Source organism: Ostrinia nubilalis, chromosome 30, assembly GCF_963855985.1.
Source record: "Ostrinia nubilalis chromosome 30, ilOstNubi1.1, whole genome shotgun sequence".
NCBI classification, from domain to species: Eukaryota; Metazoa; Arthropoda; class Insecta; order Lepidoptera; family Crambidae; genus Ostrinia; species Ostrinia nubilalis.
Genome location: NC_087117.1, coordinates 5,756,993 through 5,783,072, shown reverse-complemented (window position 1 = coordinate 5,783,072; position 26,080 = coordinate 5,756,993). Strand labels below are relative to the sequence as shown.

At 40.7% G+C, this 26,080-nt stretch overlaps 1 protein-coding gene and 1 long non-coding RNA gene across 3 annotated transcripts; both read left to right on the top strand.

The window, feature by feature from the left end:
- The first annotated feature begins 152 nt into the window (after positions 1-152).
- LOC135085944 (uncharacterized) lies at positions 153-12,899 on the top strand. Its single transcript, XM_063980727.1, has 5 exons — positions 153-304; positions 1,758-2,273; positions 7,254-7,374; positions 11,457-11,587; positions 12,705-12,899. The coding sequence occupies exons 2-5, from the start codon at positions 1,758-1,760 to the stop codon at positions 12,897-12,899; spliced, it is 963 nt and encodes a 320-aa protein (XP_063836797.1). The 5' UTR covers positions 153-304.
- Positions 12,900-15,402: 2,503 nt separating this feature from the next.
- LOC135086102 (uncharacterized) lies at positions 15,403-24,782 on the top strand. Of its 2 annotated transcripts, none has more exons than XR_010260293.1 (2): positions 15,403-15,485; positions 16,736-24,782. It is a non-coding gene; the product is annotated as an uncharacterized LOC135086102 (long non-coding RNA). The 2 variants fall into 2 exon arrangements; XR_010260292.1 differs by lacking the exon at positions 15,403-15,485 and adding an exon at positions 15,991-16,080.
- The last annotated feature ends 1,298 nt before the right edge of the window (positions 24,783-26,080 follow it).

Below are 26,080 nucleotides of genomic sequence, written 5' to 3'. Positions count from 1 at the left end.
AAACGCTCCTGTGCTACCTAATAATCAGTCACGATTTTGAGTCTTGTTTTTAAGTCCATAAGACAGAAAATTATTTGGTTTTTAAACTATAATAGGACACGATTAAATGCGTACCAATGTACCGCTTCACTTTGAATGGTGTGATGGGAAATGGTACAACTTGTTATTATTAAACCAAGCATAACCTTTTATTCGGAGTTTCGATTTATTTTAAATTCCAAACAATAGAATCTTCCACGAGACAGTTTAAATGCTTCAAAATCGAGTGTTTTAAGTGAAAATACGTGTGTATAAAGCCAAAAAGGTTAGTTATTCATTCATAACTATGGTTAATTCTGTGTCATAATTAGATCAATTTCATTGTAAGCGGAGTTTAGTGGCATGTGCAGTTATTTCATGAGATCGGCCTTATTGTTTCACTGTTTTACGTATTTAAAACGCCATTTTGTCGATATTCATGTGTTTTTGTGATAATTTTCGATCGTGTCTCGTGTTTTTATCACTGGGTTTTAAAATTTGAATATCGAATGGTAAGTATTATTTGTTTTTTTGTGGTACGGCATTTCGGTTCAGCGGCCTGTATTTCCGTAGTAAAGGAAGGAGGATTTTATCGAAAATTCCATGTCTATTTTATCGAAATATCAATGGAACTACAGATTATTGGTAAAATCTGTCAATCTTTATGGATTTTGCGCTGAAATATGCATAAAATATAATGCATTGTACGCCATTGCAAAGCAAATTATTTAATTAAGTACCATGTGGTATAGTGGTATTTTTACACTCATAGTATTTGTAGTATTGTAAACAAATAATACATAGTACTATATTTATCTATCTCTCTCTTTCTCACGCACCTGTCTCATTCTAGCTCCATGCTGGATTGGGTGGGAGTATTTTTTCCTTATTCATTCATAAATAGTAGGTACATAATGTTCATATTAAATTAAATCATTTTAACAGGTTAAAATAAATAAGTTTGCTCTAGTGGCACACTTATATTGGTAAAGAAAATAATTCTACTTCTAAGGGGATGAATATTTATATTTTAGACAGTAGTTACTTTATTAATTACTATGTATAATCTTTCATCGCCATTAACAAAAGGAAGATGAAAGAAACAGAACATCATTATTCTAAGCATAGGTGTGTTGCAGAAGAAGTCAGACTCAGAACTCTTTTCAGTTACAAACATAACTTGAATTTGAGGTTTTATTTAATGTTGTATGTATTTTAAAACTTTTTTAACCACCAATGGACAGAAATACAGAATCTACAACAATAAACAAAAATAATGCTTTTCTTAGCGGATGCCTACGTCATAACATGCACACATTGTCATGCAAGCCAAATTTCAGCCCGATCTGTCCAGTGGTTTGGGCTGTGCGTTGATAGATACTAAATCAAATGGTGCTGATAGAAAATTAATTCATTCTTGATCTTCTGATCAAATGATTGATTGAGATGTCTCAAATTCTCAATCAATGTTGATTTGATTATTTTCCCCATAAATCTAAGGTCAAAATCAACTTTCACCTGTATCCAATGCAAATATCAACTTTTGCTTACAAACAACTGCACGCAGGAAGATTTAATGAAGGCTACTGACAACGCCATTCTTGTGGCGGAGTTTTGGGCCGACGCTGTGTAGGTTTGTTGTCGACACGACAAGAAGAAGATCAACTTTTGCTCTGTATCTGAGTCAAAAATAAACTCAGTTTCGTCAATAATAAAGATTACCTATGTTTACTTTCCAGATGTTTTGCGTTCAAGAAGCCGAACATTCTGACCCCTTCGCAAACGCAGAGAACGACCCTCTCAGCAACACAACACAATCAGAGTCCAGCGATGAAGAACCAGCTGCCAAACGTCACAAAGCCTTCAGCAACTCATCCTTCGACTTACAAGTTTACCAAATCCCAGCTTTCAACACCCCAAAGTCCTTATCCATATTCCCTTCCACACAAACGTCTACGCTGCCAAAGTTCGTCAACAATCCCTTAAACTTAGCCAATCCATTATCTCTAACGAACACTGCAATCAAAAATTCCAACAGTATCGTCAAGAATCTCCACTCGAGGTATTCTTTGCCAGCGAAATTGACTATTACTCCGGTGACGACACCAAGTAAGAATGAATCGGGAGAAGTGGTCAGGTATAAGAAGAACGGAGAGGTGGCTAAGAAGAGAGGGCCTCCGAAAGGGTACAAGAGGAAACCGAAGGGCCCTATGTTTGATGCGAGCGCCCTTTTGCAGAATACGGCCTTGTTACAAGTAAGTTTATAGAGTAAAATACATAATTATTTTCAAACATATCATCATCATCATCATTTCAGCAACAGGACGTCCACTGCTGAACATAGGCCTCCCCCAATGACTTCCACATCGCACGGTTGGTAGCGGCCTGCATCTAGCGCCTTCCTGCTACCTTTATCAGGTCGTCGGTCCACCTTGTGGGTGGAAGTCCCACGCTGCGTTTTCCGGTACGCGGCCTTCATTCCAGAACCTTGCTGCCCCATCGGCCGTCAGTTCTGCGTCATATGTGCCCTGCCCATTGCCACTTCAGCTTGCTAATCCGTCGGGCTATGTCAGCGACTTTAGTTCGTTTACGGATCTCCTCGTTTCTGATTCGATCTCGTAAAGAAACACCGAGCATAGCCCTCTCCATAGCACGCTGTGCAACTTTGAGCTTCTGTATAAGGCCTATAGTGAGAGGCCACGTTTCCGAGCCATAATTAGTCATCACAGGTAACACACATTCAAACATAAGTTAAATATTATTAGCACCTTCTCCACTAATCCTGGGGAACAGAACCAGCATCCTCCGGAATGGCAACGTGTGCCGACAAATAAAAAGCGAAAAATACGTGACGACTCACCGCCTTTGCCCTCACCCACACCGACGGGAAATAAATTCACTGGTCTACCGCTTGATCAAGAAGATACAACTTATAGTGCTAATCGACCCAATAAACCACCACCCATTGTCTTATATGGAATCGAGAATGTCAATGAGCTCAAAAAGCTGATTGAATCAGTAATCCCCACCACAGAATTTAAATTCAAAATTGTGAATAAAAATCTACTGCGCCTGATGGTGAACTCAGCTGATAATTACAAAAAAGTGATTGACTTAGTCAGGCAGAAAGGACTAATAGGACACACCTTTACTAGAAAGGACACTAAACCCTATCGAATTGTCATCAAAAATCTACACCATACGACACCTCACGACGCAATAGTAGAAGAAATAGAAAAGACGGGGAACAAGGTTCGTGGCGAGATTATTAACGCACGATTTGGTGCCGACAAGCTACCCTCGTACACATTCTTCGTGAACCTGGAGCCCAATGTCAACAATAAAGCCATCAAAGACATCCAATATATCTTCCAACAACGAGTTAAAATAGAAGACCCTCGTAAGTCTAAATCTATTGTCCAGTGCCAACGATGTCAACAGTATGGCCACTCCAAAAACAACTGCATGAGACCGTATCGTTGCGTCAAATGCGGAGAGGGGCACAAAACATCTGACTGCTCCAAAAAAGATAGGAACTCGCCAGCAAAATGTGCCCTGTGTTCTAGTGATCACCCAGCTAACTACAAGGGCTGCCAGGTCTATAAAGAAATTCTAGCCAGAAAAACCAAACGAGGCGGTCACCAAAGACAGACAAACGCCGTGACTCACATTGACACTAAAACTGACTCAAGAACTACAGTAGACCATGCACCATTGCCAAAAACCTCGTCAAACAAATCAGATAACGAGACTTATGCGGGAATCCTTAAAAAATCTACACATCATGAAGTGCCAAAGGAATTAAGTGACAATAATCACAGCCAACAGAATACAACAAGTGTTATCAATCACAGTCAACAAACTACCACAGTAGAACAGATACTAATCAAGCAATCTGAGAAGATAGACCTCCTCCTCCAACAAATTAGCACATTGCTTAGTCTCCTCACTGCCATCATCCCTAAGCTTACAAAATAAGAAATGGCGTCACTTAGGGTAGCAACGTGGAATATAAATGGACTATCTTCTAACATAAATGAGCTTGAAGCAATAATTATCTCCAACAAACTTGATGCAGTGCTGATTTCTGAGTCGCACGCTACTAGTAGAAGTTCCTTCCGTCTGAAAGGATTTCAAATATACTGTACCCCTCACCCAGATGGCGGCGCCCATGCTGGGTCTGCACTGGTGATTAAGTCTAGCCTGAAGCATTGCCTCCTCGAAGCTTACTCAACTAACCACCTGCAGGCCACCACCATCAGACTGGAAGACCGTGCAGGCCCTATTGTCCTCTCGGCGATTTACTGCCCGCCTAAATATAACATAACAGACAGTATGTTTTCGAATTACTTTGCAACTCTGGGCAATAGATTCATTTCCGGTGGTGACTGGAACGCAAAACACACCTTCTGGGGCTCCAGATTGTCTGTTGCTAGAGGAAGGCAGCTGAAGAGTTGTATCGATCGATGCCATTGCTACCCATTTTCATCCGGAAAACCAACTTACTGGCCCACTGACCCAAGAAAGCTACCAGATCTGCTCGATTTCTTTGTGACTAAAGGGTTGAGTCATGTCTTCCTCGATATAGAGTCCAGTTTGGACGGATCATCGGATCATACCCCAGTGATCTTAACTGTGTCCACAACCGTAGTAGATCGTGAAGGACCAACATTATTACACAACGGGAAAACTGACTGGGAAGGTTTTCGTGCATCTCTTAACGAGCACATAAACCTGAAGATTCCACTAAAAACAAGTGAGGATGTTGAGGAAGCCTGTAGACATGTCACGGTTGCTATTCAGGTAGCAGCATGGAAAAACACCCCATTGGCCAACAAAGCATTAGATTCCATGACAATGCAGCCTATTGAAATTAAAAAAAGAATAGCCGAGAAGCGGCGTCTGAGACGAGTCTGGCAAATGTCGCGCCATCCCTCTGACAAACTTATGCTCAATAGAGCTATTAAGGACTTAAAATCAAAGCTGGAAGAACATAAAAATAATAGTGTGAGGAGAACCCTTGAACTAATGTCACCATCTGCACGTTGGGAGCATTCGTTGTGGAAGGCCACTAAACTCCTAAACAGACCCCAACAATCATCCCACCCCATAAGGTGCTCGTCATCCTGGGCGCGAACCGACAAAGACAAAGCAGAGGCTTTTGCCACTCACCTTGCTCAAGTGTTTAAACCAAATGCAGGTGATGGCAACGAGACTGACCTGGATGACATACTTAAGCAAGATATCCAACTATGCCTCCCTATCAAACCCACATCGCCGAGGGAAATAGCGCGAGAAATCAAACTACTGAATCCTAAAAAGGCACCTGGTTTTGATTTGATTACCCCGCGTATTCTTAAGGAACTGCCAAGAAAATGTATTGTCTTTCTGACCTGCTTGTTCAACGCAACATTCAGAACCTCCTGTTGTCCAAGTTTGTGGAAGGTCTCAGAGATTGTGATGATACATAAGGACGGCAAACCGCCACATGAATGCTCGTCATACCGACCCATAAGCTTAACCCCAGTTCTCTCAAAGCTATGGGAGAGGATATTTCTGAAAAGACTCAGTATTTTTCTAAGTGAGTTTGATATTGTCCCTGGGCACCAGTTTGGCTTCCGAAAGGCACATTCGACCATCGAACAGGTTCATCGTGTATACAATTCTGCAAGGCAAAGCTTCGAAAGTAAAAAATATTGCTCCGCTGCGTTTCTAGATGTACAACAGGCTTTTGATCGAGTCTGGCACAAGGGATTGCTTTGCAAGATCAAGGAAAGATTACCACACTCAGTGTTTCACATCCTGGAATCTTATCTCTCTGACAGACTATTCCAGGTCAAGCTAGGAGAGGCCAGATCTTCCCTGTATCCCATTAACGCCGGTGTTCCCCAAGGGTCGGTGCTTGGACCGGTCTTATATAATATTTATACATCAGACCTGCCGACCTCAGATGATGTCACGGTTGCTACATATGCTGACGATATTGCTTTCTTGGCTGCAGACAAAGACCCTATATCAGCAAGTGAAAAGCTTCAGAGACTGCTGAATGCTACGTCAGATTGGCTTCATAAATGGCGTATACAAGCCAGTGCGCAGAAATCCAACCACATAACTTTCACTTTGAGGAGAGGAGACTGTCCCCCCGTCTGCCTGGGAAGGAATGTTCTGCCTCAGACCAACTGTGTAAAATACCTCGGCTTTCATTTGGATAGACGGCTGACTTGGAAGGACCACATAAAAATTAAAAGAGACCAAATTAACCACAAATTCAGGAATCTATATTGGATGATGGGCAGGAATTCGGTTCTCTCCCTGGACAATAAACTTCTGATATACAATTCCATCCTGAAGCCAATATGGACATATGGTATCCAGTTGTGGGGAGTTGCCAGCAAGAGTAATATCGCGTGCCTGCAAAGGGTGCAGAACAACATATTGAGGAATATTGCGAATGCCCCGTGGTTCACGAGGAATGATGAAATACACGAGTACTTGAACATTGAAACCGTGGCCGCAGAAATAGAGCGATACAAGAAACTGCACATCGAACGTCTTACTCATCACCCCAATCCACTCGCCTATGGACTGCTGGAGAATGACAACGTGGTTAAAAGGCTAAAAAGAAACCACGTAATTTAAGAAGACAGCTTAGGCATAGGCCAGCTGCTCTTTAACAATAAAATGACACTCAACATATCTGATTATAGTCTGGCGACTGATTGCAGAAATCATTATCACAAAAAAAAAAAAAAAAAAAATATTATTAGCCTTGTCCAGTGTAGAAGCCCCCCCAACGTCTGGCCAGCATGGGAAGTGTAGACCAAATATAAATTTTAATTTCCAACTGGTAAATAGAGGAAAGGTTGTGCTCCTGTCGAACTATTGGCCCTGACATAGCCTGACGGATTAGCAAGCTGAAGTGGCAATGGGCAGGGCACATAGTACGCAGAACTGACGGCCGATGGGGCAGCAAGGTTCTGGAGTGGTATAATATTTGGACAATAATTAGAAGTATTTTCCCCAACAGCCAGTTTTGACAGTTCCAACTCCTTGCCAGACAGTTTTTTTAGGGTAGCTCCCAAAGCCACCACGACCCAAACTTCATAATTCACCGACATTATATCCTATATTGGGAGCATACGCTGACAAACATTCAGCTTTTGTAAAATGACGTAGGTCTAGCGTTCACTAGCTCTTAGTCTAGATGATTCATTACTTGTTTATTGTCGTTGCAGGCCCACAATAAGATCCTCACGAGCCTGCTAGCTGCGTCCCATTCGTCCATGAGCATGGCGTCGGGCCCGTCGGTCTCCATGCCGCCGCCGCCGCCGCCGCCGCAGGTTAAAGTGCCGGAAGGTATGTTTTGAAACCTATAAGACCTGTAAAAAACATGTCCCATTCAAAAGCAACATTGAAGGATTCGGATCAAATGAAAAATATACAGGGTGTTTGGCGCATCGTGTGCCAAAATGATTTGGCGTATAGAAGGGGCCATTTCCTATATTTTCAGCCCCCATAACACGTTCCATGCCAGGCGGCTACTTTTCTATTAATTTTTTTAATAATTTCACCAAAATACCCAAATCGCATCATTTAATTTCGATTTAAAAAAAAACTACTAGGCGTAGCCTCAAAGTAAATATTTTGTTTTGACGTGCATTGATGTAGGGTTGCATCAAATCTAAATTTACTGGCAAATATCATCTAGTTTTTTTAAAATTCAGCTTTAAAGTTTTCCGAAAAGTTAAAAATGGACTGAACATTTAAGTTTACATGGCTATAATTTTTTTTTAAAAAGAGAGCGATCTTCTGATTTTATCAAAACTTCTGTAGTCTATCCCCATTCAAACGGTATACTAATCTTGTTTAAATAATAACAACAACTTCACAAATTCCTTAAATTAGTGCATTGACTCTACTCGGATTGACGTGCAGGCCACTGTATAGGGCCATCTCTTCCAATCCACGAATAGAAAACGCCTTTGTAGTAATAAAAAGAGAAATGTGGTTGCATACGACAACAGTCAAAATTAGTATACGTAGCCGAGGCGGACATTTTGAACAAAATTTGTAATAATTAATAAACGATCAAAATAATTATTATCGTCTATAATTTCAAGAAATCCACATTGAAAAACGATAGGGAAAAGGTTTTTACATTGCATAAGATAAATAATTTTTACCTGTTAGGTGTTCTACGTGCTATTCACATAAAAAGGGGCTATAAACACAAATTTCGCAAATCAGTCCGAGTAGAGTCAATGCACTAATTTAAGGAATTTGTGAAGTTGTTGTTATTATTTAAACAAGATTAGTATACCGTTTGAATGGGGATAGACTACAGAAGTTTTGATAAAATCCGAAGATCGCTATCTCTTTTAAAAAAAAATTTATAGCCATGTAAACTTAAATGTTCAGTCCATTTTTAACTTTTCGGAAAACTTTAAAGCTGAATTTTAAAAAAACTAGATGATATTTGCCAGTAAATTTAGATTTGATGCAACCCTACATCAATGCACGTCAAAACAAAATATTTACTTTGAGGCTACGCCTAGTAGTTTTTTTTTAAATCGAAATTAAATGATGCGATTTGGGTATTTTGGTGAAATTACTAAAAAAATTAATTTAAAAGTAGCCGCCTGGCATGGAACGTGTTATGGGGGCTGAAAATATAGGAAATGACCCATTCTATCCGCCAAATCATTTTGGCACACGATGCGCCAAACACCCTGTATATGACCCACGCTGAACTGTCCCACCAAACTCAATGACAGGGGGGCGCTACCATCGTTCAACTATATGGTTTCCAACATGTCAAAAATCGGTACCAGCGATCCGGTATTGACGGTGGCGCCCCACTGTCAATGTCACGGATAGGACAGTTCAGTATTTTGGAACTATATTTGTTCAATTTTGATCAGCATTTTGACACTTATGAACGTCAAAGATTATAAAAAGGGTAGCCCATAAGGGGTACTTTAGATGTCTCCTTATCTTTTAAGCCCTAACAGTCCTTCGAAACAAACATTATTGCAAGTGCTGAGAAGATTTATTCCATTTTATTTTATTTATTTGCTACACTATTACATCATAATGTTGTTCATATATGATGCGGTCTACGTTTACTTTGACTTGACCGCAGAACGCACCCATATCATTGGTTCCCAAACTTATTTGAGACTTGAGACGTGCCCCCTTTCGACCATACAATAAATTCCGCGCCCCCCCTCCTCCAGTCAAGATTATTTATTGGTCGTATCGAGCAGTCTGGAATGTATTCTCTCAGCGGTCGCAGGTTTTTTATACTCAAGTACACAGATGGCACGCGCCCCCTTTAAAGGTCTTTGCGCCTGCCCTGGGGGGCGCGCCCTCCACTTTGGGAACCAATGCCTTAAATAATCATAAAATATACTCTTGTTCACATTGAATTGTTTTTCTTCTGTTGTCACACGCGGGTCTTAGTCGCCTTCTTTTTGGTGGCCTACACTACACTACACGTGGCATAAGTCCGTTTTCTTTACTTGTTGTGCAACTTGTGTAGTTTTAATACCATCTACTAAAAATCCCATTCCCAATCCCGGGCCATGCTTGGAGTTTCCCTGCGTGATCGAATCAGAAATGAGGAGATCCGCAGGAGAACCAAAGTGACCGACATAGCTCGCAGAATTGCTAAAACCAAGTGGCAGTGGGCGGGGCACATAGCTCGTAGAGACGATGCACAGTGTTTTTTTTGACCCGAAAAAGTGACATTCTGTTTTTATCACTAATATCCAAAGTTTAACTTATTATTAATGTTAGACTAAAACACCCAGGTGACAAATAGCTATAGATTATTTTAAAAAAAATATTTTAGAAAATTTATTTTGTACTGGGTCAAACTACAATTTTATTATTATTTAAAGAAACGTACACACTAAGCTTCTCTTTGCATTGCAGGTAGGTAGGTTGGTGTATGGCGAATATTATTGCACCTATAATTATTTAAAAGTAGTTATAGGAACGACAGTATGATTATTTTTTAAATTTAAGAAATTATTATTTTTCTCTTTTTCTAAGCCGAAGTAGAATCTCTGCTTAGGTCAGATACATTTCTTAAAATAAGCTCTATCACCTATAATTTTTCTATATTCTAACTCGGCCGCAATTTCGAGAAAAAGTATTTTTTCCAAAATGTTAGGATTGTCACAAAAAATGACCTTACGTAGTTCCACTTTCTTTAGGGTTCCGTGGTCAAAGGATACTAACGGGACATAATTAATATTATGCAAATATAAATACCACTCCTGATGATCAAGAGTCTTCATATATCTTAAAAGATGATGAAGAAACAGTATTCTTGAGCACTGATAGTAATTTAACTGATAACCTACCTAAGACAAATTTAACACATAATTAGGACCGATTAGCATCCTTTGGCCACGGAACCCTAAAGAAAGTGGAACTACGTAAGGTCATTTTTTGTAACAATCCTAACATTTTGGAAAAAATACTTTTTCTCGAAATTGCGGCCGAGTTAGAATATAGAAAAATTATAGGTGATAGAGCTTATTTTAAGAAATGTATCTGACCTAAGCAGAGATTCTACTTCGGCGTAGAAAAAGAGAAAAATAATAATTTCTTAAATTTAAAAAATAATCATACTGTCGTTCCTATAACTACTTTTAAATAATTGTAGGTGCAATAATATTCGCCATACACCAACCTACCTACCAGCAATGCAAAGATAAGCTTAGTGTGTACGTTTCTTTAAATAATAATAAAATTGTAGTTTGACCCAGTACAAAATAAATTTTCTAAAATATTTTTTTTAAAATAATCTATAGCTATTTGTCACCTGGGTGTTTTAGTCTAACATTAATAATAAGTTAAACTTTGGATATTAGTGATAAAAACAGCATGTCACTTTTTCGGGTCAAAAAAAACACTGTGCGATGGCCGTTGGGGCAGAAAAGTTCTCGAGTGGCGACCACGGGCTGGAAGACGTAGCGTGGGCAGGCCTCCTACTAGGTGGACCGACGATCTGGTAAAGGTCGCGGGAAGAGCCTGGATGCGGGCAGCGCAGGACCGTGCATTGTGGAAAACCTTGGAGGAGGCCTTTGTCCAGCAGTGGACGTCATTTGGCTGAAACGAACGAACGAACGAACTAAAAATCCCAAGACATTAGCTACTTTAAAAAAATACGTCACACATATTGATCACATTTTTAAGCCACTAGACACTATTAAGGCATAACAGAAGGTAGTTATTTAGGGGAATACAGTAGCAATAGCTCAATAACGATGTTAATGTCAATAATACTGTAAAGTTTCATTAAAAATTCCGTCCAGTAGTTTTTGCGTGAAAGAGTAACTAACATCCTTAACGTTCACGTTTATAATATTGAGTAAGATTGGTGTCAAATATCAAATATAATAAAATATCCTCATTCTCTTCCCCAGGCCACGAGCTGGTAGAGATGCAGCTGGACCCGGCAGACTGGTTTCCGGCGGAGCCCTACCGCATGGTGTTCAGTCGCAAGAAGAATCCCAAGTGGAAGAACTTTCCCTACAGATGCGAGCACTGTTTTAAGGTTAGTAAAGTCCGGTCGCCGAGCAGATAGAATTTCGTCCAATGACCCCTAGCTACCCATCCTTATCGCTCGCGCGTAATTATATTGCTGTCGCGCTCGCACACTCACTATGACCGCCCGACGCAGTCGCGCAAAATAGCGCCATCTATCGGTCAAATACGTGACTTCATTTCACACATAGATAAGAAACGCCATCGGCCGAAGTTTGAAAGCTCTTTTACTCATCATCATCATCATCATCATTTCAGCCACAGGACGTCCACTGCTGGACATAGGCCTCCCTAAATGACTTTATTTTGTCTTTTACAAAAAGCGCCATCTATCGGCCAAAAGTGGAAAAACTTTCCGTATCTAAGATGCGAGCACTGTTTTAAGGTTAGTAGTAGACAACGCCATCTGATGCCCGAAGATCTCTTTAGTTTCTGTTTTAATAGAAAAGTTCCATCTATCGGCCAAAAGTGGAAAAACTCCGTATAGATGCGAGCACTGTTTTAAGGTTTTTAGTAGACAACGCCATCTATTAGCCGAAGATCTCTTTAGTTTCTGTTTTAATAGAAAAGCTCCATCTATCGGCCAAAAGTGGAAAACCTTTCCGTATACATGCAAGCACTGTTTTAAGGTTTTTAGTAGACAACGCCATGTATTAGTCGAAGATCTCTTTAGTTTCTGTTTTAATAGAAAAGCTCCATCTATCGGCCAAAAGTGAAAGAACTTCCCGTATAGATGCGAGCACTGTTTTAAGGTTTTTAGTAGACAACGCTATCTATTAGCCGAAGATCTCTTTATTTTCTGTCTTTTACAAAAAGCGCCATCTATCGGCCAAAAGTGGAAAAACTTTCCGTATAGATGCGAGCACTGTTTTAAGGTTGGTAGGCTGATAAGCGCACGTACCGGAAAGTGCAGCGTAGGACGTCCACCCACAAGGTGGACCGACTACCTCATAGAGCTACCAACCGTGCGATGTGGAAGTCATTGGGGGAGGCCTATGTTCAGCAGTGGACGTCCTGTGGCTGAAATGATGATGACGATGTAGCTGTATTTTGACTAAATAAGTAGTATTCTATGTACTGTAACTGTACCTATTAATAAATAAATAAAAAATACCACCTTTCATCAGGGCTACCGCGTAGTGTCAACTCTTCTCACGCACGCCGCAGAGCGCCACGGCTGCGTGCCCAAAGACATGGCCATCCCGTGTCCTTGCTGCCCGCACGTGTCCACGCGGCGGAAGCAGCACAAGAAACATTTAGAGACCCACGAGGGACGCCGCAGGAGAATATTCTGCCTCTACTGTCTGCCTCCGAGTGAGTAACAATTTGTGACTTATGGCCACGTGTAGTACAGGTGACCATAAGTGTAGACCATAACCTAGTGTTTATAGCTAGAAAGATATTCTGCCTCTACTGTCTGCCCCCAAGTAAGTGCACTCTCTGTAGGTAGACCTTTAAACAGCCCCCAGATGGTAACCTGAAGAAAACCAGATTCCAGTGGAGTCTCAAACTTCCGGGCTGTCTATAGTCTGGTCGCCGAGCACGTAGAACTTCGTCCAATGACCCCAAGCTACCCATCCTTATCGCTCGCGCGTAATTATATTGCTGTCGCTGCTTTAACACACCGCGATTCAATCTACACGCAACGCCATCTATCGGTAACGTAAATCACTACATACGTTGGTGCTTGGTAAGGGTTATCCAAATCTCTGACTTCAAACAGTAGCTAAAGAGGGCGATGTCAACTTATGGTCTTCCTTACTGGTGACTAATATAACTGGACCTCTGCTATCATACAGCTTCTAAAAGAGCGCGGTATCAGCTTATTCTGGACTACGAAGTGTCTAAATGTTGCTAGACCTCTGTCTTCACACAGTAGCTAAGGATCGAGGTGTCAGCTTATTCTGGACTCTACTAGGTGACTTGTCTACTGTAGCTAGACCTCCATCTTCACACACACACCAAGCACCGCGGTCTCAGCTTCCACTGGTCGTCTTGCTATAGCGACCAATGTAGCTAGACCTCTTTCTTCATACATTTACTAAGGATCAGGGATTTCAACTTACACTGGTCGTCTTGCTATAGCGACCAATGTAGCTGGACCTCTGTCTTCACACATTAGCTAAGAATTGGGGTCTCAGCTTACACTGGTCGTCTTGCTACAGTGACCAATGTAGCTAGACCTCCATCTTCATACACATACCAAGCACCGCGGTCCCAGTTCCCACTGGTCGCAAGCAGACATGGCCATCCCGTGTCCTTGCTGCCCGCACGTGTCCACGCGGCAGAAGCAGCACAAGAAACATTTAGAGACCCACGAGGGACGCCGCAGGAGAATATTCTGCCTCTACTGTCTGCCTCCAAGTAAGTACATTCTCTATAGGTAGACCTTTAAACAGCCCCCAGATGGTAACCTGAAAAAAACCTTCCCAGGGGGTAACCTGAAGAAAACCAGATCCCAGTGGTCTCAAAATCCCGGGCTGTTTAGACAGCCCGGAAACCGGAACACACTCACCGCGATTCAATCTACACGCAACGCCATCTATCGGTAACGTAAATCACTACGTACGCTGGTGCTTGGTAACTTTTGGTAAGGGTGTCAAATGTAGCTGGACCTCTGTCTTCATACAGTAGCTAAGGATTGCGGTATCAGCTTATTCTGGACTACGAAGTGTCTAAATGCAAGTTAGGTCGTCTTGCTATAGTGACCAATGTAGCTAGACCTCCATCTTCATACACACACCAAGCACCGCGGTCCCAGTCCCCACTGGTCATAAGCAGCCATGGCCATCCCGTGTCCTTGCTGCCCGCACGTGTCCACGCGGCGGAAGCAGCACAAGAAACATTTAGAGACCCACGAGGGACGCCGCAGGAGAATATTCTGCCTCTACTGTCTGCCGCCGAGTGAGTAGCAATTTGTGACTTATGGCCACGTGTGGTACAAGTGACCATATGTGTAGACCATAACCTAGTGTTTTAGCTAGATTTCCGACTTCTACAGCGTCTAATGTAGCTAGATCTGTGTCTTCATGTGTCTAAGAAGCGCTAAGCATCTTGAGAGGCACGAGGGACGCCGCAGGAGAATATTCTGCCTCTACTGTCTGCCTCCGAGTGAGTAACAATTTGTGACTTATGGCCACCTGCAGTACAGGTGACCATAAGTGTAGACCATAACCTATTGCACCATCATCCATCATCATGGACCTCCATCGGCCTATAGTTGGTAAGGAGCGCTGTGTCAACTTATTTTGGTTGGCCACTATTGTCTATGACCAGTGTAGCAAGACCTCTGATGTCATTCAGGGACTAAGGAACGAGGAGTCAGCTTATTCTGGTAAGTCACTATTGCCTATGACCAGTGTAGCTAGCCCTCTGGTGTCATACAGGTACTAAGGAACGAGGAGTCAGCTTATTCTGGTAAGCCACTATTGCCTATTACCAGTGTAGCTAGACCTCTGATGTGATACAGGGACTAAGGAACGAGGAGTCAGCTTATTCTGGTTATAGATGCGCTGGCGCTGTGTCACTAATCTGTGTCTAATTTAGCTAGACCTCTGACTTCATTTAGCTGCTAAAGAGCGCCGGGTCAACTTACTTTGGTCTTTCGTAGACCGTCTGTTTTCACATTGTAAGAAACAAGGTGTCAAGTTATTCTCGTGACATTCTGTCTCTACTATCTGCCGCCGAATGAGTATACACATAATACATACTAGTATGGTATATGGTGGACCGACGACCTCATAAAGGTAGCAGCAAGGTGCTGGATGCAGGCTGCGTGCCCAAAGACATGGCGATCCCGTGTCCTTGCTGCCCGCACGTGTCCACACGGCGGAAGCAGCACAAGAAACATTTAGAGACCCACGAGGGACGCCGCAGGAGAATATTCTGCCTCTACTGTCTGCCTCCAAGTAAGTACATTCTCTGTAGGTAGACCTTTAAACAGCCCCCAGATGGTAACCTGAAAAAAACCTTCCCAGGGGGTAACCTGAAGAAAACCAGATCCCAGTGGTCTCAAAATTCCGGAACACACTCACCGCGATTCAATCTACACGCAACGCCATCTATCGGTAACGTAAATCACTACGTACGTTGGTGCTTGGTAACTTTTGGTAAGGGTGTCAAATGTAGCTGGACCTCTGTCTTCATACAGTAGCTAAGGAGTGCGGTATCAGCTTATTCTGGACTACGAAGTGTCTAAATGCAAGTTAGGTCGTCTTGCTACAATGGCCAATATAGCGAGACCTCTGTCTTCATACATTTACTAAGGATCAGGGTTTCAGCTTAAACTGGACGTCTTGCTATAGTGACCAATGTAGCTAGACCTCCATCTTCATACACATACCAAGCACCGCGGTCCCAGTCCCCACTGGCCATAAGCAGCCATGGCGATCCCGTGCCCTTGCTGCCCGCACGTGTCCACGCGGCGGAAGCAGCACAAGAAACATTTAGAGACCCACGAGGGACGCCGCAGGAGAATATTCTGCCTCTACTGTCTGCCTCCGAGTGAGTAGCAATTTGTGACATATGGCCACGTGTAGTACAGGTGACCATAAGTGTAGACCATAACCTAGTGTTCATAGTTACATTTCCGACTTCTACAGCGTCTAATGTAACTAGATCTGTGTCTTCATGTGTCTAAGAAGCGCTAAGTGTCTGCCACCGAGTGAGTATCAATTTGTGTCTTATGGCCACGTGTAGTACAGGTGACCATAAGTGTAGACCATAACCTAGTGTTTATAGCTAGAAGGATATTCTGCCTCTACTGTCTGCCTCCAAGTAAGTACATTATCTGTAGATGGACCTTTAAACAACCCCCAGATGGTAACCTGAAGAAAACCAGATCCCAGTGAAGTCTCAAAATTCCGGGCTGTCTATAGTCTGGTCGCCGAGCACGTAGAATTTTGTCCAATGACCCCAAGCTACCTATCCTTATCGCTCGCGCGTAATTATATTGCTGTTGCGCCCGTCGCACAGACGCGACAGCAATAATTACGCGCGAGCGATAAGGATAGGTAGCTTGGGGTCATTGGACAAAATTCTACGTGCTTACAGACCGGGTTATATCTACCGTATTAAGAGTACGTTCCCTTCAGGTGACATTACAAAATTCCACCCTGTATTTACCAATTTATTTATTACTTTATTTTGGTCTTTCCAGACGACCCATCAGAGCCGTACGTGAAAGAATCAGTCAAATATCCATTCGACAAATTCCCCCAATACTGGTACGCTTCAGAAGAGTCCCTACGCCTCCACAAGAAAAGAAAACACCCCTACGCTGCGATGTTCAACTACAACTGGTTTGGTACCTGGGGTGACTCCATGCCGAACAGTTAAAAGTTAAAACTCAGGTAATAGTAGTTTTAGTAGTTTTCCCAGCGGTGAAACTGGCAACACTGGGTGTTTACGCGTTTCGGACCGCGGTGTGAAACACTCAGCAATTATTGAACGGTTTTTTTTCGTATGTGCGGTGCGAATGGTCAAAGGATAATTTGTAGTGGGTTGATTCGGTCAGATACTTAATGGAACTCCAAAAAACATAACCCTCCTTCTGGCGTAGTCCCGTAAAAAGGACTGTTTTTGCATATTACAGTCCGAATTGACCCATTACAAAAAAATCACGGGCGCTTCACACCGCGAAAGGTCACACCGCGGTCCGAATCAGTCGTGGTGCGAAACGCGTAAGACCCACTGCCGTATTTTTGCACTGGTATCTTTGTATAGTAAGTTTTAGCTGATCGATTGTAAGTTATTTTTATGATTGGATTTTAATTGGAAAAGATGTAATTTTTAACTGATTTAATTTGTAAGTCCATTTGAAATTAAATTATACTCAAACGTATGCATGGGAATAAAATTTTGATTATGGTAAGATAAAAGACATTCTGTATATGTAGGTACTCGAAAACGTAGGGTCTTCTAGCGGAAATAACTAAATAATAAATGTCTACCACCGATCCTTAAAGTCGACGACTGCCATAACGATCGACTTACATCCTAGAACAAAATAACTAGAAAAATATACTTTAATTTTCAGGGGTTATTCCCATTTACCCCCGTGGGGGTGGTAACTGGGAATTTATTTACAAAAATATCCCACTCTCCCCCGCTTGTGAAAAATTAGTAATGATACAATAAAAATAATAACACAAAGTAGCGTCTATACGTCATAGCAGACTTATCAACTCGGAAAGGGATCAACACTGTATCGCCTTTCGCGAGCTGTCATCTTCGCGCGCTGTCAACCGCGAGGCGTATAAAGATGTCCAACACTGAACCGTCCCAGCTATGAAATTTTCAGAAATACTCGATTATTAGTTCCGATTTTTGCCACGTTGGACAACCATAGGCAATACACGGACCGCTTGAAGCAGTCAGGGTCGACAGCTTCAAGCTGCGACTGCACAGTGAACTGCAGAGTTCTATGGACGCACATACACGAACCGCTCGAGCAGTTGCAACTGATTTGGGCGGTCGACAGCACGGTGAACTTTCATCGTGCGGTCAAGCAGTCGCCAGCCATACACTGACTGCTCGAGCTGTCGACAGCTCTCGCGCAGTTACCTCCGCCCACTTTCTTCATTCCACGGCGCGCGCGTTTGTGATTTGTTGAGCAATTAATACCAACTGCTCGAGCAGTTATCACTGGCAGCTTCAAGCAGTTGACTCTTGACTACAAGAGTGTTCCGTGTATGTTGATCACTGACTAACTGCTCAAGCTGTCCATGTATGGCGGGCCATATATTCACATGAGGGCGCTACTATCAATACGGATTGTTAGTTTTTGATTTTTGCCACTTGACGTTTTAAAATCGCTTGCGTTACGGTGCGGATAAGTGTGCGTTGCAGTATGGAGTTTCATACAAAGAATACTGACCGCGTCGAGCTGATACGGTTACGATCCCTTTCCGGGTTGATAAATGTCCTTATAAAAGAACGCGATACTCAACAACTGTCCAGTTTTATTTATTTGTTCAACTATTTGACGGAAGTGGGGGAGACTGGGACTTTGTAAACAAATTCCCATTTGCCCCCTGATGGTGGCAGATGGGAATGAGCGCTTTTCCGGTAGAACGCGCCTACGTTTGAAAAGAAATTGCTAAAGACTGTAGTTCGCCTTTACCATCGGTGTTGATAGCATAAAAAATATGAACATATAGAAGTCATAAGGGCCAGTAGTGTGCACGTTTTTTTATGTATTGTCATCACAAAATAATAATAAAATATCACAGATAATTTATGGTTTGATTAATAAATAAATGAGAGCCAAATTAGAAAAATAGAATAAATAAAATTGTCTAATTTTATCAATAAAATTGTAAGATGTCCTTTTACTTTGGGAGATTTTGAAAAATTTTAGTTTTTTAATTGGATAACAAATACATTCCTGAAAAATGTAATGCTTTCCATTAATTAATAAAAAAAATTCTTGTTTGAGCCATAATTGTAAACAAAGTATTTTATCTATGTAAATAGATGTTTAAGTTGCCTTATTTACAATTTCAAATTGTATCGGCGACATCACATAAAACTATACAGTGGCATCTTATGTTCTAACTCGTGTTTTAATTAATTTATGAGTTAGTTTAATGTTACATTTTGTAACAAACGTCTGATTCGATAGTTTACAGTGTGTTTACATTTATGGCTGATTTTTAAATGTATATTTCAAGTTTACGTGGACATATGACTAATATAGACATCAAATCTTCAACTTTTTCCAATAATTTAAGCATTAGAAGAATCCAAGACATAGTCTTTGAAATAATAAAAATGTAAACATTCACAATGCATGACAAGATCACAAGTTAAATATTATAATCAAACACATGTACAAAACGACGTATACCAGTATTTTTATAAGAATTTTAATGCATTTACTAGCTAGGTATATTTTTAATGCTTATAGGGATGGAAGATTGCAATTTATATGTATAGTGATTAACTGGATCAGTGCGTATGGTATGGGAGAGGTAACATAGACTTATGACGTAACAGAGTTCATTTTTTCCACAACGAGGAAGCTCGGCCTGTATCTCACCTGATGGTAAGTGACGATCAGGCCGAAGGTGGAAGCGAGCTTCACCCGGAATCCTCAACCACGGAGGAACTGGCTATCTTACCTCTAACTGCCGGAACACAACAATGTTGTTAACATTGTTGTTATGGCGACAGACTTAGGTAAGATGGTGGTACCTAGACAGGCGGACTTAGAACATGCCCTACCACCAACCAAACCGAACAGAAAAATCTGCCCCCACTGGGAATCGAACCCGGGACCTCTGCGTCTGAAGCACATTTGAAGTCTCGCTGACGTTTTACATCATAAAAACTTCAGGCACAGACTCAGTTAAACGCTAGACATATTGTGGTTCAAATTTCGGTGACATACGCTTTATTAGTGTCTTTAAATGTTAGGTTATTATGTGTCTTAAATAACTAAAAGCTAGAAAGCTATGTGCTTTTTGATATGATAAATCAAATAATCTTCCTTCTGACTTCCAAGTGGTATTACTAGATCAGCTGTTCAAAAAATAAATGAAAACAAGTAAAAATCAACGATTTATCGGTCTCACCAGAGTAAATACAAATGAGTAGGTCATCTTAGGGGCAACTCCCCGCTAATCAACGCTAAATTTTGTCAGTGTGTGCGTGCACGCCGCATACGTATTGGCGCGCTTACATACAAACCGCACTCGGTGCGTTTCTATGAAGATGACCTACTCATTTGTATTTACTCTGGTCTCACCCCCGATTTCTGAATTGAAAACTATGGGAGCGGCACCCATACTTCAGGAACTGACTGAGTTAACTACTAGTCTAAAGCCTGGTCTGTGAGCACGTAGAATCCCGTCCAATGACCCCAAGCTACCCATCCTTATCGCTCGCGCGTAATTAGATTGCTGTCGCGACTGTGCGACGCGCGCCCGCAGTGAGTGTGCGAGCGCGACAGCAACATAATTACGTGCGAGCGACAAGGATGGGCAGCTTGGGGTCATTGGACGGGATTCTACGTGCTCACGGACCAGGCTTTAGCTGGAAATCGATATAAATCAGTTATTGATGAGTGTCACAAACTTACAGAGAAATTATGTCGGTTCAGAACAGCCTATCTAGTAGTACATAGTAAATTTTGCGGAAAAGCTTCTGTAGTTCTGAGCGCTAACATTTTTATATGATTTTAATAATCGTGGCAATTCTTTTGTATCCCTTTAGATGTATTCCACTTTAAAACTTAGTTATAAATGTCTAAAGTTGTTCAATTTGCCTTAACTTTTCGCCTTAAGCCTTAAACTAAATGTGATTGAATAAATGAGATCTGTAGTAATAAATTGTCATTGAGCTAACTGCGCACTTCGTTGGAACGCGACTTGTAAGTGTATGCCGGATTATACAGCGCCCTTATCGGAAACGTTCAAGAACTAAAATTCTCATAATTTTTTTAACGCGCTCACTAGTTAACTACCACGTTTGATGTAAACTCACACTCGGCCCACAGAGCAGTGATGTGACGTCACGGCTGCCAGGTGCGCAGTTACCAGCTTTTTAGCATAGCAGCTGTATGTGTTCAGTGTGGAAGAATATTCTGGAGGTACTCTAGTGCCAAAAATGGCTGATCGTTGCCTTTAGCTATTTTATTTATTAAGACAATAGTAGAAAAGAATTGCCACCATTGTATCTGTTTCAAAATTGATAATGATAGTATTCATCATTATTATATTTATAAGTTATCTTGAACAAATGTTAAAATGTCACTGGTATAAAATCGCAGTAAGAGCGCTTTCACATTAGGGCGTTAGAAGCGCGACAGCAGCGCGGCAGCGGCGTTTTTATAATGTGAAGGCTCCGCTGTCACATAGTATGAAATTTTCGGCAGCGCGTCGGTCGCGCGTTTGTCGCGCTGCTAAATCGCCTAAATGTGAAAACGCTAGTATTTTTAAACTACCTGTTAAAATCACAAGTGATCTCCGCCATCTCTAGTTTTAGCCCGTTCAATGGAAACCAAATCCAACCAGTATTACGATTATATTTTATGTTTAGTTTTACTTATTTTTAGGACTCCATTTTAACATGTTCTTCTCTGGGACTCGAAACACTTGCAATATTTCACGTTTCGGGCACAAAAGTATTAACTTTTTTTTATTTAATAATTTATTTATTTATCGGTATGATGATTGACATATCTAACATCTCTTTACTGATTTTATTTTATTTTTAATCAATCTAAAGACTTAGAAGTGGCCAAAAATGATTTCATTGATTTACAATTTTAAAGATTTTCGCTTTTCTTTTTACCGCAAGACAATTTTCACGATTATCATAATCTTTTGAATAGTAATCTACTGTGAAATTGATTTTTTAATAATAATTAGACTATAAGTCTAAAATACATTAGCTATTTTACTCATTCGAGTCCCACAAGTTTTTATTTCAAGCAATATTATTGAATCAGTGTTCTTCCAACGGAGTCTTGAAATTATAACACACCAACACAATATTATCGTCACGTTTGATTGGTATTTTATTTACTTTTAAGTCTTTTGGGTTAATTTTAACATAAATACTGGTTTTAGTAGTACTGGCTTCTCGTGATAAACATTGGCATCTTGTGTAATTGTAATAGAGTCTATTTTGCGACGAAAATATAGTGGCCAGCTGTACCTACCATGAAACGACGAGTTTATTTTGATTTGGGACTTAGAGACTTCAGTGTAAGGTTCAATATCAAATCAAGTCATTTGGTGGTTCGTTCGTTCGTTCGTTTCAGCCGAATGACGTCCACTGCTGGACAAGTGGTAATAGTAATTATTTACTAGTTCTAGATGTCCATTCACAATAATACCCTAAATATTGGTATTAATAGCTAAATTGTCACTGCCAAAGCATCTTAAACGTTTAATGATTTTTAAACTAATTTTCTTGACCCAAAAGACTTGATTTTATGCAATTTTATAAACGATTTCCAAATAAAATGTCTACCCAGTTGAACGTGATTTAAAAAATGCGGGTAGTTTTAAGTTAATTGTAAATAATTAGGCAGCTAATGTGTACTTAGAATAGGCAAATCATGAGATTTCTTACACGTAGTAAATTACTAACGTAAACACCAATCTATAATTAATATTTATGCACGTAAATGCAGCGTAATAATGTAAACAACTGCTATGGGCAATCTAATAGCAAGCTAAAAGCAGCTGTAAAGAGTCGCCAAGTATCAAGACTTCTGAGTAGTACATTAAAGTTTGTTGCGGGTCCAATGACAGTTAACTTTCCCTCGGGACAAACTTGGCCTTCACTGGTTGGGTTTTGGCGGTCAAGCTGTAGATCCTGGCTACACAGGAGTTGCAGCGGTGGGAATAGCCGCTTCCTGGCTATTACCGGACCTTAAACTAAATACTATAATGAACAATATTAAATTAAATACTACATGTTATAAGCTTATACTTGGCGATTATTATGAATATTTTTTTAATTAGGAAGTTGACACCATTATCCAATCATTCTGAGACACAGCTCATTCAGAAACACTTTAGTAAAACTCAGTAAGTTTTTAATTTGCTTAAAAATCATATTACTAGCGAACTAAAATTATGGAAGTCGCGTTAAACAGCTCTTAAAAAGAATGTCAAATTGGTGTCAACTACCGTTAAAAAGAAACAAATGCGAAAACATTATGCTGTATCCAACTGTGTTCGTATATGTTCATATAAAATCGTGCCTAGTATTACAAAGACTGACGACAGGCCGTTTTTATATAGGGTCATTAATACCTCCTATATATTATTATATCCACAATAATAGTATTAACCGTAGAATTAAACGTAAATACATATTTTTCCAATGAAACTTATTTTTGTAGTGAGGCAAAATATGTAAACAAAACTAGCCATTTGTGTAAATTGTAGTATTTAATGTAAACTTTAGTGGTTCAATCGGTATATCGAATATACATCTATAGTCCGGTCGCCGAGCACGTAGAATTTCGTCCAATGTCCCCAAGCTACCCATCCTTATCGCTCGCGCGTAATTATATTGCTGTCGCGACTGTGCGACGGGCGCCCGCAGTGAGTGTGCGAGCGCGACAGCAGTATAATTAGTTACGCGCGGGCGATAAGGATGTGTAGCTTGGGGTCATTGGACAAAATTCTGCGTGCTCGTCGACCGGGCTTTAATTTAACTCAAATTCAGTTCACTAATAAATCTATTTTTGTCAACCAAGAAAAAATTCACAATTTCTTTTCTCAAATAGAAATAGATTTTAATTAATTGTTAAAGTAAGCGAACAAAATATTCCAAGCTTAGTTTAATATTTTATCAGTGATTTTTTTTTACTATAACAATAACTTTCTGTTACTTCTAACTACTTAAATACAACTTGCTAAAAATCTTTGGACTAGGAGACTCCAGCAACTTTACTATAGGTCTAGCTGTTAACTCAATCAGTGCCTGAGCTATGAGAGCGACACGGGAGGGCATACAAGCAGAGTAAATACAAATGAGCAGGTCATCTTCATAGAAACGCACCGAGCGCGGTTTGTATGTGAGCGCGCCAATACGTATGCGGCGCGCACGCACACACTGACAAAATTCGGCGCAACCACGACTGGCTCCGTCAGTGTGTGCGTGCGCGCCGCATACGTGTTGGCGCGCTCACATACAAACCGCGCCCGTGCGTTTCTATGAAGATGACCTACTCATTTGTATTTACTCTGATACAAGTCTCGCTGACGTTTGACGCCACAAAATCTGCTGCGGCTGAGTTAAATAAATAAAATACATTTTCTAATAAATAGAAAGAGATTGTTATAGATGAATAATTACATAATTAGGAAGCTGTATTTGAAAATATTGTATATCGTAGCATGTATTAAATCTTCTGTAGTAAAAACGTGCCCTAACTAAGCCCGGTCTCCGAGCACGTAGAATTTTGTCCAATGACCTCAAGCTACCCATCGCGCGCGTAATTATGTTGCTGTCGCGCTCGCACACTCACTGCGGCCGCCCGTCGCACAGTCGCGACAGCAATATAATTACGCGCGAGCGATAAGGATGGGTAGCTTGGGGTCATTGGACGAAATTCTACGTGCTCGGCAACCGGACTATACCTACTTATGAATCAAATACTCTATTCTGTAGACCGTACCAACGTAAGTGTGAGACGATTTTGTACAAGTACCTATATTGTAAATATACTGCATTTTTTATATCTTTGTTTCATTTTTCTAACGACAACCATTTTTAGGTGTACCTGGGGGAGGCCCACGGAATTCTTATGCCCGGTTTCACCATCAATCCTCAATTTTTAAGTGACCCCTATGAAAACTAAATTCCTGTTATGTGTTACCATAGGGGTCACTTAAAAATTTGGGATTGATGGTGAAAACGGGCATTAATATCACTTGCAGCCCCAAATCATAGCTTATTAGTAAAATTTTAATAAAATATACGGGGTGTTTTTACCTAGGTATCTATACTACAATTCTTCTGTACTTTCATAAACTAAGGGTATGAAATAAAATAAAAGACAGTATAATATATTTTTTTATTATGAGTATACTTGTATACTTAAATATGACTTGATACCTACAATATGTAAAAATGATCAGCAAATATTTTGGATATTGGCTACCTCAAAATGTAAATAAATACTATCACAATATTTTCAATATTACGGACTAGAATAAATATTCAATACTTACACTTAAAGCCCAATAAAGTTAACTGCGCACTTCGCTACTCTCACCCGCACGCCTCCCCGCGTTCGCCTCCGTACCAGAGCGTCGATGTGACGTCACGGCTGCCAGGTGCGCAGTTAACTTGATCGAGTTATAAATAAAACAGTTATCACCACTAATCATAAAGATTTTTGGTCCGAAATTTGATAATTTTACGCCAGCAGATTATTTGCAACTTGCAACACAACATATTAAATGTAAAGTTATGGCAACATTTTTCAATAATTTCGCATTAGCTTTTCCAAATGTCGGTTTGCGACTACCCTCCATTGAGAGCGCGCAATAAAACAAAATGGCGCGCGCGCAAGGGTGACTTGTGTCACCGTGCCAGTATCTCTCCTTTTCTCTTTATAAGATATTAAAGAACTGTCCTTTAATCAGTTTAAGACCACATTGCAAAAGTGGCTTGTCGCGCGATTATTCTACTCCAAGAATTTTTAAGCTATAGGGAATAATCAGCAAAAAGTATCTAATACATATAAGTAACATTAATATTTCTACGATATATTTGCATGCTATTGTTGATGGCTGGATAGGTGATCATATTTTGTTATTATCGACCTTCTGTACACCCTATTCAAAGACAAATAAATATTTCTATTTCTATAAAAGTGTAAGAGAGAAAGATAAACTGTCAGTCTGTCACGGTGACTAAAGGTCACCCGTGTGCACCAGCAGAGTAAATACAAATGAGTAGGTCATCTTCATAGAAACGCCCGAGCGCGGTTTGTATGTGAGCGCGCCAATACGTATGCGGCGCGCACGCA

Bases quoted from the DNA above. Each gene is read 5' to 3' on its own strand.
- LOC135085944 (XM_063980727.1), top strand. From the start codon at position 1,758: ATGTTTTGCGTTCAAGAAGCCGAACATTCTGACCCCTTCGCAAACGCA. The intron at 2,274-7,253 runs GTAAGTTTATAG...TTGTCGTTGCAG, and splicing joins AGAATACGGCCTTGTTACAA to GCCCACAATAAGATCCTCAC. The intron at 7,375-11,456 runs GTATGTTTTGAA...TCTCTTCCCCAG, and splicing joins GCAGGTTAAAGTGCCGGAAG to GCCACGAGCTGGTAGAGATG.